The sequence below is a fragment of the Schistocerca americana genome, chromosome 6 (genome assembly GCF_021461395.2).
Source record: "Schistocerca americana isolate TAMUIC-IGC-003095 chromosome 6, iqSchAmer2.1, whole genome shotgun sequence".
Taxonomy (NCBI): domain Eukaryota; kingdom Metazoa; phylum Arthropoda; class Insecta; order Orthoptera; family Acrididae; genus Schistocerca; species Schistocerca americana.
In genome coordinates this window covers 134,377,372-134,393,790 of record NC_060124.1, presented here as the reverse complement: position 1 = coordinate 134,393,790, position 16,419 = coordinate 134,377,372, and the positions used below count along the sequence as shown (strand labels likewise).

Genomic DNA, 16,419 nt, shown 5'->3' with positions numbered 1-16,419 from the left:
AGATTTGCTGAAGCAGTGTATGAGTAAAATGCCACAAACAGACTAATTGTAAGTCTTCAAAAGACATAATCTATGCACTTCCATGTAGAACAGAATTAAAATGCAGCAGAGCAAACAACATGCTCAGATACTGGTAGTTAAATAATAAGTACTTGTCTTTCTTCCATTCATATTCAATAAAATCTTGGAAGACCCTTTCATATAATGTTCCTAAATTTGAAACAGTTTAAAATTACTTATACAGTAGGCCTAAGTATCATTTGCAATGTTATGGTGCTGAAATAGTTAGGGTTATATACTTTGTTCATGTGCATTGTTGATAAGGTTACATTGCCCTACATTGGAGAAATGCTCTTGGAGTGTAACAGCTTTCAGGAATGAAAGCAAGAAAAAGGAAACCATACATGCACACACACACACACAAAGGCAACTAGAAATTATAAATTATTCAGAACTTTTTTAAAGAACTAAAAGTCTCTGCCCTTTCTTGAATTTATATACTCTCAATGATTATGCACATAGAAGACGTATACTGAAAAAGAATTATTTTTCTCTTAATAAAATTCTGTGTGCTTACTAAATTGAGATTAAACAGTGATATAGACTTAAGCCATTATGTAAGTGACATGTAGGGCATATACTATGTAGAAATAAAACTGTAGAATGTAATAAACATGAAACAGTACTTCACAGAATAAGAATTTTCCAATACGATTTTACAGTGTGATATATCAAGATTCTAATCTGTAAAGACAAAGATTTGAGTTTAAATCCCAGCCCACTGCTCAGTTTTTATTTGTTATGAGAATTCAATTCAGTGCATGTTCTGATGTATGTGGAAAGTTTAGGTGCGGTATAATGAATATGTCCTATTTCTCAACAGGTATGCTTTGCAGTTCAAAGTTTATGACCAACACCATGGCCAAGTTGATGTATTAGCCAATGTCACAGTTATTGTAAGAGATATTTCCCATAATGCTATTGCCAATTCAGGTTCCATCAGACTGTCTGGCCTGTCAGATGAGGATTTCATCAGTAAAAGCTACAGCAAGGTAAGTGGAGTTCTTAATGTGTTGTTACACACCTGTGTACCCATCAAATTAACTATAGTTTTCAACAGTGGTATTTCTGTTGTTCAAGTCATCCAGAATTCACTGCCACACTTACTTTTCCATTATCAGTGCATATTTTAGAACTGTAAATTCAATAGTCCACACAAAAGGCACAAAAATACATTATCATCGTAGCTGCAAGCTAAACACAGATTGATAAAAGTGTTATAATTTTTAACAGCTCTCTAAGGACACAGCAAACAGCGCATCATTCACCATGTTACACCAGTGAAAAAGGAAGTACATACATGGATATTTATCATAGGCCAACAACACACATATTCATCATAGTTAGACATTTTTAAAAAATCACAAAATATTTTATGTACACTTCTCAAATGATGTTACATAAGAACTTTGCATTTATTTTTCTTAATATTAACAACAAAGTTGGTTTTGACTAATAATCACGATATTCTCAGTTTGAAAGTATCTAGATCATACAATGGAAAATGTGGGATGAAATCACAATATGATTATCGGGATATATTGCTGCTTGGCACAAAGAAGATGTGCTGAACAGTAGAGGGAGTTTTTTTTTGTGTTTTACAAGTGGAATTGAAACATTTATTTTAACGAAAATCTTGGTACGTGGCTGTTCAAACTATATGTGTCATGTGTTCCTTACAGACAAGGAAAACTTCCCAAAAGCCTTGGTCATAACTGAGCACCTGTATCCGAGTAAAAAAAGTCATTGACAGTCGAGAACAGTCTGAGGTAGGAGCAAGCAAATGTGCACTATGACCAATCTATTTCTCATATTTACTGGTCCTATGGTATCTGTACTACAAACAGCTAACTGTTAACCACTTTGTTATTATGATATAAGTATAGGAGCAATGTCCATGTAACCTAGTCACTAAGTCTCCATCTACGCAGCCGTAGTTGTGATAGTTGCTGCTGTGTAGTCCAAGTTGTCAAAACTGCTCCCAGCAATTGCCATTGTCATCATCATTGTCATCATGTTCAAACACTTCCCATTCCACGCCAACCATGATGTTCCCAGTGTTGTTGTGGATGATATCCACATTACATATAACACACACACATACAAGATATCTGCAATCCTGGTGTTGCATTGTGAAGCTGGAGTCAGCCCAAACAGTTACTGCTTATTTTAGTCCTAACCATGCAACAACATTTAAAAACAATTCATTCATATATATATGAATTATTGATAAAATTATTTAATTGGGTCACCAAGTGGTGGCTGAACACACACATAAAACTATTGTTATTTGCAAGGTTTTGGAGCCAGTGGCTCCTCCTTCAGGCAGAAGGGTTGAAGGGGAAGGAAGAAGAGTGAAGGAAAAGGACTAGAGAGGTCTATCAAAAGGGGTAGATTTTGAGAAAGTCACCCAGAACAGCAGGTCAGGGGAGACTTACCATACAGGATGAGAAAGAAAGACTGATTGTTGGGGACTGCATCAGACAAGATTTGAAAATCTGAGAGCTTAAAAGTGGAAGACAGGGTAATATGCAAGACAGAGGTTACTGCTAAAACATCATCCACAAGTTGATAAGAGTGAAAAACTAAGTGCATTGTACGTAACAGAGGTGGGAAGGGGGTGGTGAAAAACACACGGGAAAGACAAAGAAAGATGTAGATAACTAAAACAGAATGAAGCAAAGAGTAGTTACAGTGAAGGAAACCTGAGATGGAAGAAATTAATGTAAATTAAGGCCAGGTGGGTGGTGAGAACCAAGGACATGTCGTAGTGCTAATTCCCACCTCCTTGGTTCTCACCACCCACCTGGCCTTAACTTACATTAATTTCTTCCATATCAGCTTCTGGATATTTTAATGACTTTCCTTAAAATGCTACAGTATTTTTTGTTGTACACAAGTAATGCTGGATCTTGACTGACTCTGGTCATTATGTAAATTTCCCTCTTCCTCTTACATGAGATTTTAATTCCCTTAGTTACCCATGGCTTACTTTTTTTAATGAATATTTGGATAACTTTTTAGGAAAACAACTTTCAAATATTTACACAAATTTACTATGGAATAAACTGAATCTTACATTAGCCTCTCTTTCTACATATACCTTATCCCACTCCACCCATTTTAGCTTCCTGTTAAAACATTGTATCCTGCTCTCATTAGTAAGCCTCATTGTTTTGTATGAGTCTGCCTCAGGGTTACAAGGTGCTATGCTGTTTGTTTCCATTAATTGTGCATAATCATAAGATGGTCCATTATCAACTGGGTACACAGTAACTGTTTCAGGCTGAGCACTGACTATAAAAATGTTATCTATCAGTGTCCTACTATTTTGCTGCACACAGGTTGGAAAACTGACTACTGGTTGGATTCAAACACTCAAAAATAAATTGTAGTTCATTTTTCCTGTACATATCTTTTAATAAATATACACCAAACTCTCCAAAAACTACTAACTACTTCTTCTTGTCTGACAGGTAGTTCAATAATGTGTGTAGACTTCTCATAAATTAAAGTTTCATAGAGGGAATCTGTTAACTGTTAGAATTTTCAGAGAAGTATTCTGCAGTAGTAACTCACAAATACATCCTTTTAGATCCTAATCAACACAACAACTGCTTGTTTCAGTATTTTTTATTTTGTCTCCAGCTTTTAAAAAAATGGCTCTGAGCACTATGGGACTCAACTTCTGAGGTCATTAGTCCCCTAGAACTTAGAACTAGTTAAACCTAGACAACCTAAGGACATCACACACATCCATGCCCGAGGCAGGATTCGAACCTGCGACCGTAGTGGTCTCGTGGATCCAGACTGCAGCGCCTAGAACCGCACGGCCACTTCGGCCGGCTCTCCAGCTTTTACATGTATTGCATCTCCTCCTTTTCCCATGTTAACTCTATATGAAAATGATGTAAGTCTATAATCCCTGACATTTAAGTTCTCCATGGCGTATGGGTGGTGGGAGATACCGTCATGCTGCCTATGGAAGTGGGCAGGGACATGACAGGGCACAGTATCGTGTGCTCCTAGGTGCGGCATTGGAAGAGCTGTGCTGGAAGGGGGAGCAGCAGGAGGGAGGAGAGAGGAGAGAAACAGAGAAAGGAATGGGACTTTATAGATGAGCTGGGGAATGGAATGCTTGTGTGAGGATGGAGTGGTACAGGGGATGGAAGAGAAGCAAGTGGAGGACAGAGATTGGCGAAGGTTGAAACCACGGGGGTTGCAGGAATGAAGGATACATTTCAGGCAGTGTTCCCATCTGCACAATTCAGAAAATCTGGTGTTCATACAAGGAGCTGTGAAGCAGCCATTAAAGCTGAACGCACTGTGTTCCATGGCATGCTTGAAAACTGGCAACAGTTTGGTGGTAGCCATTCATGCAGACAGATAGCTTGTCAGAGGTCATGCCCATGTAGAATGCTGTACAGCAGTAACTAAGTTGGTAAATTATACTGATGCTTTTGCAGGCAGTTCTGCCTCTGATAGGGTGGAAATGCCAGTGGCAGGACTGAATCAGGTGATAGTGGGAGGATGTATGGTACAGGTTTGGCAGGTAGGTCTTTTAAAGGGGCCTGAGACTTGAGGGAAGGGTTTGGAAGTGATGGTGGAATTGGAACGAATGAGGATATTGGATAGGTGATGTGATTGGCAGAATATCTATGTGGGAGAGATGAGGAAATAATTTATCATGTCAAGGCACAATGTGAGGTAGTTGAAACCATGGTGGAGAATGTGATTCATTTGCTCCAGTCCTGGGTGGTACTGAGTCATGGGTGGAGCACCCCTTTGTTGACAGTTAGTCGGTAAGTGAAGTATGGTAGATGACTGGGTACACAAGGCGCAGGAGATCAGTTCCTGGGCAAGGTGTGGAGTGTCTTTCAGTTTGCAAAGGCATATTTGGAGAGAAACTGCTCGTCACTACAGATGCACTGATCACAGTGTCTAGGATGTGTGGAAGGGGCTTCCTGATAGCAAATGTGTGGCAGATGTCAGAATGGAGGTATTGTTGGTAGTTGGTGTGTTTGATGAGGAGGTTCTAACCAAACTCTTATTAGTGCTCAGTGATACTTCTCTATGCCTTGAGAAGAAATATGAGGCTGAGGTTAGAACTGTTCATACAGGGTGTCCAGCAAAGGAGTACCTGATTTCAAAATTAAATATCATGAAAAATATTGTTAGATAAATGCAACAAAATGTATATTTATTGTGAAAAGTGTAAGAATTTTATATAAAAGTTGTATAGAAGTTTTGAAATAATTCAAAAACCTGCTAACAGAGAGCACTGTAGTTGCAATATGTAGTGCCTATAAATAGTGGGCCACAGATCAGAGCAATCATTTGCACTGTTGAAACTTGAAAGGAGGTTAGCATACCAAAGGAAGAGGTTGAAATCATGTATTCCATTTCACAACATGTTTTTCTGGTACTGGAATACCCCAAGTTAGAACACATTCCTACAGCAACAAGTCACAGTTTTCAAATATGATTTGACGTGGACAGGCAGTGTGGCTGATGATCTAGCCAGGAAACTGTAGCCAATCCTGAAAATATTGCCATGGTTTCTGGAATTATTCAGCAAATCCAAGGAAATCTGTCCAGCACACAGAACGTACTGAGACAGAGCCTACATGTGTTTCTGTTCAAAATTCAGAGTGAGGGGGCCATACCTGTTTGAGCTGTACAACAGAGGGCTGAATTTGCCAACCAGATTCTCACAGTGATTGATAATGAAGGATTTGTTCTTTGCTACACCTGGTTCTCAGATAAAGCACACTTTCACCTGAAGGGCATCATAAATAAACAAAACTGGTGGTATGGGGTACCAAAACTCCCCATTTGTATGAAGAGAAACCACTGTATTCTACCAGAGTTACAGTTTTGGTTGCAATATGCAACAGAGACATCATCGGCCCATTTTTTGTGCGAGATATGATCAATAGTGAATGTTACATCACAATTTTGGAACAATTTGTCACTACACAGATAATGCTGGAGAATTGACCAAGCAAGATGGGGCCAAATCACATCACACCAAACAGGTGGTTCACTTTCCTGATGGCTACTTTGGGACTAGAGTCATTGCAATGGATTATTGCAAATTTACTGGTGCAGAAATGGACTGGCTTCCTTATTCACCCCATCTGACTCCTTGTGACAGCTTACTGTGGGGCATATTGAAAAACACTGTCTACTGGAACCCACCACATAATTTGGAATTTATGTTGAAAGAAATAATTTTTTATCTGGCATCTGGTCACTGTGCAATCATTGCTCCATTTCATTGTTAGCACAGTGTATCCAGTAGTATGACCCTGCTTGCAAAACAGGTTTCAGATTTTCAGTTTTTTAATATACATAGTTAAGAACATTTTCTATTTTTTCCACATTTTATTACTTCTTTGATAGCACATCCAGTTAACACAAGTTCCAAAACACATCATACACCAACAAATACTATTATTGCAAAAACATGTCCAACTTGTTCTTACTTCTCCACACCAAGACACCTAACTCTTAAGTACATGACAAAGATGGCAATCACACCATAACCAAAAGCAGTTCATACATATTTCACTTATTTTTAGTTTAGTGTTTTAAATTGTTTCAATAATCAGTATTAATACTGATAATAATAGTATTAGTAGTTGTATCCAGTGTACCCTGTTACACAAATACACAAAGTATGTGTGACAACTTAAAATTCCATAATTTGAGTAAAAATAATTTTTATATATGCATTTTATATTGGTACATATGTTGCATTAATAATATGTACGTTATAAATATAGATTTACAAACGGGTTGTTGCACAGAAAGTTTTATTGTATCACGATGTAAATTAAATAAGTGTTTCACTTTCTTTACTAAATAGTGAGATTGTATCACTGACCAGTTTCATTAATAGGTTGACAGTTTCAAATAATGGCAGGAGTAAATGTAATCACTCACCATACAGCTGTGACACTGGAAGGTCAATAGCCACATAAACCAAACTGGTAACTTTGCTTGAAAGCCTTGACACCTTGTCTATCAACTGCTTCATCTGGCCCTTCTACCCCTGTGTACTACTCTTTGGGAGGTCGGCCCCCGCCTCTCTAATGGCTCCATAGCATCCTCTGCCCCAAAAAGGCTACCAACTATCAATAGAACTCATTAATCTAATATACTTTTCTGAAGTATACACATATGGTCAGGTTACTCACCATACAGAGGAGATGTTGAGTCTTAGCCAGGCACTAAAGAAAGACTGCTAAACATGTGAGCTTTTGGCCAAAAGGCCTTCTTCTAAAGTAGACATCACACACATATTCACATAAGCACAACTCACACACACGTGACTACCGTCTCTTGCCACTGAGGATGAACTGCGAGCAACTGCACATGATGGGAGGTGCAATCTGAGTGGGGATAAGGAGGAGGCTAGGGCGGGGAGGGGGAGGGGTAGCAGCATAAGGGATGGGGGACTGCAAAGTGCTGCCTGTGGGAGTTGAATAGTGGCATATACAGTGGGTATGGGGGGTGTGGTGGGAAGGGGGGGGGGGGGGGCAAAATAATGGAATGGAATGGAAACTGATTAATAATTACTGCTTGAATAATTAAAAAGAACTTAATTGGAAAGAATAAGTGAAAGAAATTGGAAGGTACACACATATCCTGGGTAAATTTTAACTGGCACTAATATCAACAGACCTTTTGTGTCAATACATTTAAGATCAATAGTCATCATTTAAATTTATGTACTTCTTCTTGCTATCTCCATTGTGTATAGAGCTGGTTATGATAATGCTGTTACCGGATCACCCCTTCGCTGCTCACGCAAATTCCTCTTGTCTGCTTTGATCCTCTTGGTGCAGGATTCTCGGCATGGGCAAAATGATGAACACGTGGGATTATTTATATAAATATAAAATTGGTCTCCCTAATAACTTTTGTAACACTTTTTTAATGTATGCTTGGAATACACATTTTTGAACAATACTGGCACCGCAGAACGGTTCATACATCTGCCCACTACCACTTATTGAGACAAACAGGTGAAGATAGAGAAATTAATCTAATGAAGAGCACATCTCTACTCTTCTCTTTATGAAAACATTATCTTTGCAATAACTTATTACTTTACCATTGGCTTTATAGACAAAATAATATGATCCATTACAGTTGCCCCCCACTGCGCACTGACATCATACAGCAGTGCGCAGTGTCTGAGCTTATTTCTCTTTTTGATGGTTGATAATCCACACCAGTATGGGCATAGTCTGTATTTTCAGCCATTATAGTTATCTTGTCATAATCATCATCATCATCATCATCATTTAAGACTGATTATGCCTTTCAGCGTTCAGTCTGGAGCATAGCCCCCCTTATAAAATTCCTCCATGATCCCCTATTCAGTGCTAACATTGGTGCCTCTTCTGATGTTAAACCTATTACTTCAAAATCATTCTTAACCAAATCCAGGTACCTTCTCCTTGGTCTGCCCCGACTCCTCCTACCCTCTACTGCTGAACCCATGAGTCTCTTGGGTAACCTTGCTTCTCCCATGCGTGTAACATGACCCCACCATCTAAGCCTGTTCGCCCTGACTGCTACATCTATAGAGTTCATTCCCAGTTTTTCTTTGATTTCCTCATTGTGGACACCCTCCTGCCATTGTTCCCATCTACTAGTACCTGCAATCATCCTAGCTACTTTCATATCCGTAACCTCAACCTTATTGATAAGGTAACCTGAATCCACCCAGCTTTCGCTCCCATACAACAAAGTTGGCCGAAAGATTGAACGGTGCACAGATAACTTAGTCTCGGTACTGACTTCCTTCTTGCAGAAGAGAGTAGATCGTAGCTGAGCACTCACTGCATTAGCCTTGCTACACCTTGCTTCCAGTTCTTTCACTATGTTGCCATCCTGTGAGAATATGCATCCTAAGTACTTGAAACCGTCCACCTGTTCTAACTTTGTTCCTCCTATTTGGCACTCAATCCGTTTATATTTCTTTCCCATTGACATTACTTTCGTTTTGGAGATGCTAATCTTCATACCATAGTCCTTACATTTCTGATCTAGCTTTGAAATATTACTCTGCAAACTTTCAATCGAATCTGCCATCACCACTAAGTCATCTGCATATGCAAGACTGCTTATTTTGTGTTCACATATCTTAATCTCACCCAGCCAGTCTATTGTTTTCAACATATGATCCATAAATAATATGAACAACAGTGGAGACAGGTTGCAGCCTTGTCTTACCCCTGAAACTACTCTGAACCATGAACTCAGTTTACCGTCAACTCTAACTGCTGCCTGACTATCCATGTAAAGACCTTTAATTGCTTGCAAAAGTTTGCCTCCTATTCCATAATCTCGTAGAACAGACAATAACTTCCTCCTAGGAACCCGGTCATATGCCTTTTCTAGATCTATAAAGCATAGATACAATTCCCTGTTCCATTCATAACACTTCTCCATTATTTGTCGCAAGCTAAAGATCTGGTCCTGACAACCTCTAAGAGGCCTAAACCCACACTGATTTTCATCCAATTGCTCCTCAACTAATACTCGCACTTTCCTTTTGACAATACCTGAGAAGATTTTACCCACAACGCTGATTAAAGAGATACCTCTGTAGTTGTTACAATCTTTTCTGTTTCTATGTTTAAAGATTGGTGTGATTACTGCTTTTGTCCAGTCTGATGGAACCTGTCCCGACTCCCAGGCCATTTCAATTATCCTGTGTAGCCATTTAAGACCTGACATTCCACTGTACTTGATGAGTTCCGACTTAATTTCATCCACCCCAGCTGCTTTATTGCACTGCAATCTATTGACCATTTTCTCCACTTCCTCAAACGTGATCCTATTTCCATCATCATTCCTATCCCATTCTAATTCGAAATCTGAAACATTACCTACATTGAGCAACTCTTCAAAATATTCCCTCCATCTGCCCAAGGCATCCACAGGATTCACCATCAGTTTTCCTGACCTGTCCAAAATACTTGTCATTTCCTTCTTACCTCCCTTTCGAACACTGCTAATTACACTCCAGAATGGTTTTCCAGCAGCTTGACCCAATGTCTCCAACCTGTTTCCAAAGTCTTCCCAAGATTTCTTCTTGGATGCTGCAATTATCTGTTTGGCTTTGTTTCTTTCTTCAACATAACTTTCTCTGTCTACCTGAGTTCTAGTATGTAGCCATTTTTTATACGCCTTCTTTTTCCTTTTACAGGCTGCCTTGACTGTGTCATTCCACCAAGCTGTTTGCTTCCTCCTACTTTTACACACTACTGTTCCAAGACATTCTTTAGCCACTTCTAGTACTGTGTCCCTGTACCTTGTCCATTCCTTTTCCAATGACTGTAATTGACTACATTCAACTAACTGGTACCTTTCTGAGATCGCTGTTATGTACTTGTGCCTGATTTCCTTATCCTGAAGTTTCTCCACTCTTATCCTCCTACATATGGACCTGACCTCCTGCACTTTCGGCCTCGCAATCCCAATTTCACTGCAGATTAAATAATGATCAGTGTCATCAAAGAATCCTCTGAATACACGTGTGTCCCTCACAGCCTTCCTGAATTCCTGATCTGTTATTATATAGTCAATGACAGATCTGGTTCCCCTGCTTTCCCAAGTATACCGGTGAATGTTCTTATGTTTAAAAAAGGAGTTTGTGATTACTAAGCCCATACTGGCACAGAAATCCAAGAGTTGCTGCCCGTTCCTGTTGGCCTCCATGTCCTCTCCGAATTTACCCATAACCTTTTCATACCCTTCTGTTCGATTTCCAATCCTGGCGTTAAAATCACCCATGAGCAGAACACTGTCCTTGTCCTTTACTCTAACAACTACATCACTGAGTGCCTCATAAAAACTATCCATCTTATCTTGATCAGTCCCTTCACAATGCGAATATACTGACACAATCCTAATTTTCTTGCTAGACACTGTCAAATCTATCCACATCAGTCGTTCGTTTACATACCTTATTGCTACTACGCTGGGTTCCATTTCTTTCCTGATGTAAAGCCCTACACCCCATTGTGCTATTCCTGCTTTGACTCCTGACAAGTAGACCTTGTATTCTCCCACTTCTTCTTCTTTCTCGCCCCTTACCCGAATGTCACTAACAGCTAAAACGCCCAGCCCTATCTTACTTGCAGCCTCTGCCAGCTCTACCTTCTTCCAAGAGTAGCCCCCATTGATATTAATAGCTCCCCATCTCATTACCATTTGTTTGCCAAGTCGTATCTTAGGAGTCCCTGGTTTGTCAGTTAGAGGTGGGACTCCGTCACCTCCATAGGTCCGAGGCATTTTGCTCTGATTGTTGCCAGCATCATATTTAAAGTATCGGGGAAGCAGGTTGCTAGCCTTACTTGCCCCGAGTCCCATTGGGTTTTACCCCTAACGGTTGAAGGACTAACCGGTGGATTTGGTAGTCTTTGCAGTATGAGCACAAAGGTGACCACGACTCAGAATATGTCCGAGATGCCCAGCCTTATTCCAAAGTAACTGGTATCCCGACTGTCGGGACCACTTACTTGGCCACTCATACATTGCCCGTGGTTCATGAACTAGGACATGACTACAGGAACCCACACCATGTGGGTTGTATGATTATCAATTTATACTGGCATGTCAACTTCTTTTAAGACATATGCTCATAAGTTTTCACCCCTAATAATGTGTTTGTTGTAACTGCATAGTCCCATTGCTGTCAGTCAGCATCTGCCCAGTGTTTAGCTTGGGAAGCATGCACACACAGGTGCATGTCCGTTATCATCCTAGTTCATGCTCACACTTTAAGTATGAGGCCCAGAGTATCCATGTCATGCATTTACAGTAGCTTTCATTCCAGCTCGTGTTCAGCTGCATGACCCTTTGTGAACTCTTCAGTGCAGTGACAACTGGTTTCCATATCAGTGGCCTGAGGAATTTATCATACGTTTACAGTAGCTTTCATTGCAGCTCGTGTTCAGCTGAGTGATCCTTTGTGAAATCTTCGACACAGTGACAACTGGTTTCCATATCAGTGGCCTGAGGAATTTATTTCACCTTCTCGCTCTCAGTTATTCAGTGGGGACACCAGCCATACATCCACTTTTATGACATTGTCGAGTACAGAAAATTCATGTTTTTATGACATTGTCGAGCACAGAAAATTCATGTTACACCAAAAATTGCCATCTTCTGTTTACCACATGCACAACCATGGATATCCCATGCACACTTAACACTTTGCAGCCAGGTTTCATATGTTTCTGCACTTTGTTTTTGAGCATCTTTCATACAGTTGTGTTACATAAAGTTTCTGTTATGTCCTTTCCACATACCATATACATAACATTAAAAAAATACAAATACATCTACCAAATACACTTATCCTATTCATTTGCTGACATGCCATTATCATTGCTTCTATACATTATAGTCTGCTTGTCATTTTGTTTTAGTACATTTTGCTAAATTACAATTTCATTACATTGTTCAATTCCAATTATATGGGTACACTTTTACCTCTCATATGGTTTTACATTCTTTACATAACATTGATAGAATAATAGATTGTGTTTTCCTGTATGGCATAAATTGAATACATTTCATTTCAATTTGCAGTGACTTCTTGTTGGAGCATATTTATCAATTTCAAAGAATTTAAGAAGTAAACAATAGTCACTAAAATAGACACTACATGCTGCTCTAATAACTACACATGGCCTCAGGCATTTATGTGCTCAGTTACATATTGTTACAAAACTTAACTGTGATACCAAGAACAAAGTAGTTGATTGTTTATAAACACAATGCAAATCTGATGTAACAATCATATCAAATACTTATTCAGTGTTTAAAAGTGCAGCTCAGTATTTACTTGTGATGTTCATTGTGTAAAGGATAACCATTTCATGTGCTGAGGTATACAGAGTTGTATCATCAATACTATATGCTATGTACAGTGAGCGTAAAACAGTGTTTACATAAGTAACAAACATGCATAAAAATTTCAATGTAATTCAGGTGTTTGACACTTTCATGGATAGTCGACTGTCACAATAGTTTGGATTCGACCCCTGGATTATTTCGTAGTGTTCAACTTTAGTTCAGCATTGTGATACATGACATATTGAAACTGTTTTCCTCTTCATATACTTTCACACTATCACATTCATACCTAACCTTAACTTATAACTATATTTATCTTGTGGTGCAGTCATTTCTTATTTTTATATGGTACCTAACACTGTACAGGCATTTATCTTTCTTCACTGTAGGATGTGTCAATGCATCATACCCTGGAAGAAAAAAAATTACTATTTACTTAAAACTAAATCTTCGTAGATAAGTGTATAGTGGCTCAATGACTGCTAATACCTTTTTCATATATTCAACCAGGTATTGTTTCTGTGCAGTGTGCAGCGATGCTATCACAAAACTTATTTAATGTCACGTGTGCTCCTCTACTTACCTTATAAATCTGAAAGATAAAGCATATTATAGGCATGGTGTGACCTCTTATTCAGTTTCTGGTCCTTCAAATATGATTAGTACATGTACTTTCACTACTTAAATTTGTACATGTTGTACACATATAGATATAATGTATATAGTAGCATAACTTCAGTAAATATCTCATAGTTTAGGGTCCCTTTCTGTGTATATAATACCTTAACTTTTTATTTTTTTTTTATTTTTTTAGGGTGCTCTAACACTCTCAGCTGTGTCTGTCTGACATGCACGTGCTTCTGGTTTGTTGACTAGCTTGCTCCCCAATGCGCATGTGCTATGTCACTCTGATACATGGCAGCGAGTTGTGTATTGCATTGTGCACTACTGTGCGTTCCCAAAGTTCATTTATTTGTTTACAACTGGGCTATGTGCAAGATGAAGCATTTTATTTAAAGTATCATCATCCCTAGATACATAAAAGTAAAATTCTTCCTTGTTACATCCACTCATCTTATCATTTACACATTTGACAAAATTTTCTTTATCAACTAACAATGTAAATTTTGGAATGTGATTTATCAGCATCCTAAATCAAATCTCTCTACTCATCCCTATGACTCCCACACTCCTACCTTCTACATGCTTCTTAAAGTCCATAAACCTAACCACCCAGGACGCCCCATTGTGGCCGGTTACTGTGCCCCCACTGAGAAAATCTCTGCTCTCATAGACCAACACCTTCAACCTATTACCCGGAACCTACCCTCATGTATGAAAGATACCAACCATTTCCTTCACCGACTCTCCACAGTTACTGTCTCTTTACTACATAGTGCTCTGCTCATTACTATTGACGCCACCTCCCTGTACACTGACATTCCTAATGCCTATTGCCTTACTGTTATTGAACACTACCTTTCCCAGCACCCAACAGATTCCAAACCAACAACCTCCTTCCTAGTTGCCATGACCAACTATATCCTCACCCACAATTACTTCTCCTTTGAAGGCATTACCTACAAACAAATCTGGGGTATGGCTATGAACACCTACATGGCACCATCCTATGCCAACCTATTCATGGGCCATCTAGAGGAATCCTAACTAAGCACCCAGAATCCTAAACCCCCTCACCTGGTTCAGATTCGTTGAAGACATCTTTGCTATCTGGATCGAAGGTGAGGACACCATATCCACATTCCTCCCAAACCTCAACAACTTCTCCTCCATTTGCTTCACCTGGTCCTACTCACCACACCAAGCCACCTTCCTAGAAGTTGACCTCCACTTTGAAGATGGCTACATCAGTACCTCTGTCCATATCAAACCTACTAACCACCAGCAATATCTCCACTTCGACAGCCGCCACCCATTCCATACCAAGAAGTCCCTTCCATACAGCTTAGCCACCCTTGGTCATCACATGTGCAGTGACAAGCAGTCCCTCTCAAAATACACTGAGGGTCTCACTAAAGCCTTCACTGACCGTAAATATCCTCCCAACCTTGTACAAAAACAAATTTCCTGTGCCTTATCTTCCCAGTCTCCCACCATCTCCCAAAGCCCCACCATCCGGCCACAGAGGAGCATTCACATCGTAACTCAGTACCACCCAGGACTGGAGCAACTGAATTACATTCTCCACCAGGGTTTTGATTACCTCTCGTCGGCCCTGAAATGAGAAATGTCCTGCCCACTATCCTTCCCATCCCTCCCACAGTGGTATTCCGCCGTCAATCAAGTTTACACAGTATACTTGTCCATCCTTAAACAAATTCTGCTCCCAATCCCTTACCTCGTGGTTCATAACCCTGTAATAGACCTAGGTACAAGACATGTCCCATACATCCTCCCACCATCATTTACTCCAGTCCTGTCACTAACATCACCTATCCCATCAAAGGCAGGGCTGCCTGTGTAACCAGTCATGTGGTCTACAAGCTAAGCTGCAACCACTGAGCTGCATTCTATGTAGTCATGAGAATCCACAAGCTGCCTGTGCACATGAATGGCCACCGACAATCTGTGGCCAAGAAACAAGTGGACCACCCTGTTGCTGAACAAGCTGCCAAATACAATATCCTTCATTTCAATGACTGCTTCACAGCCTGTGCCATATGGATCCTTCTTACCAACAGCAGCTTTCCTGAACTGCGCAGGTGGGAACTTTCCCTGTGATACATCCTACATTCCCATAACCCTCCTAGCCTCAATCTTTTTTAGTCACTGTCCTCACCCATCCAGCCCCTTCCCTGCTCCCATTCCAGCACTACACAGCTGTCATTCCACCACCACACCCAGTCTTTTTTTATTCATTTTATTTTATTTTATTATTTTATTTATTTCTCTCCTATTCCACTTTTTGCCCCCCCCCCCCCCCCCCCCTCCCTCACCTCTCCCCTGCCCCGCACCCAGCCTGCAGCACTTCACTGTCTGCCATCCCCACCATACTATCCATCCCCCTCCCCATCCCAGCCTCTTCCTTTCCCCCATCCAATCGCCACTACCATCATGCACTGGTGCTGCTACTCGCAGTGTGGTTTCAGTTGTCTGAGACTGCAGTCATGTATGTGAGTTGCATTCGTGTGTGTGTGTGTGTGTGTGTGTGTGTGTGTGTGTGTGTGTGTGTGTCTATTGTTGACAAAGGCCACTGGCTGAAAGCTTTAAGTGTGAAAATCTTTTTGTTGTGTTTATCTGCGACTCAGCATCTTCGCTATATGGTGAGTAGCAACTTTCCTTCTCATAATATTGTTAATATTATTATACGTTTATACAACTTCAAGGGTGTACAGCCCTTCTTCAATATATAAACATTCTCAAGTCTTTGTGTGGGTAAAGGTCCTTATCTTTACCCGTGTTCATGTGTACCAATCTGTATCCTCCCAGGTAGGGGATTTTAATAATTATGTA

At 40.0% G+C, this 16,419-nt stretch overlaps 1 protein-coding gene across 1 annotated transcript in view; it reads left to right on the top strand.

Moving 5' to 3' along the window:
- The window catches only part of LOC124620008 (neural-cadherin-like), a 306,270-nt gene that overhangs the window by 159,994 nt on the left and 129,857 nt on the right, over positions 1-16,419 (top strand). The window contains exon 12 of the mRNA XM_047146673.1: positions 884-1,035. Coding sequence (XP_047002629.1) covers positions 884-1,035 — 152 coding nt within the window. The remainder of the gene's footprint in view (positions 1-883; positions 1,036-16,419) is intronic.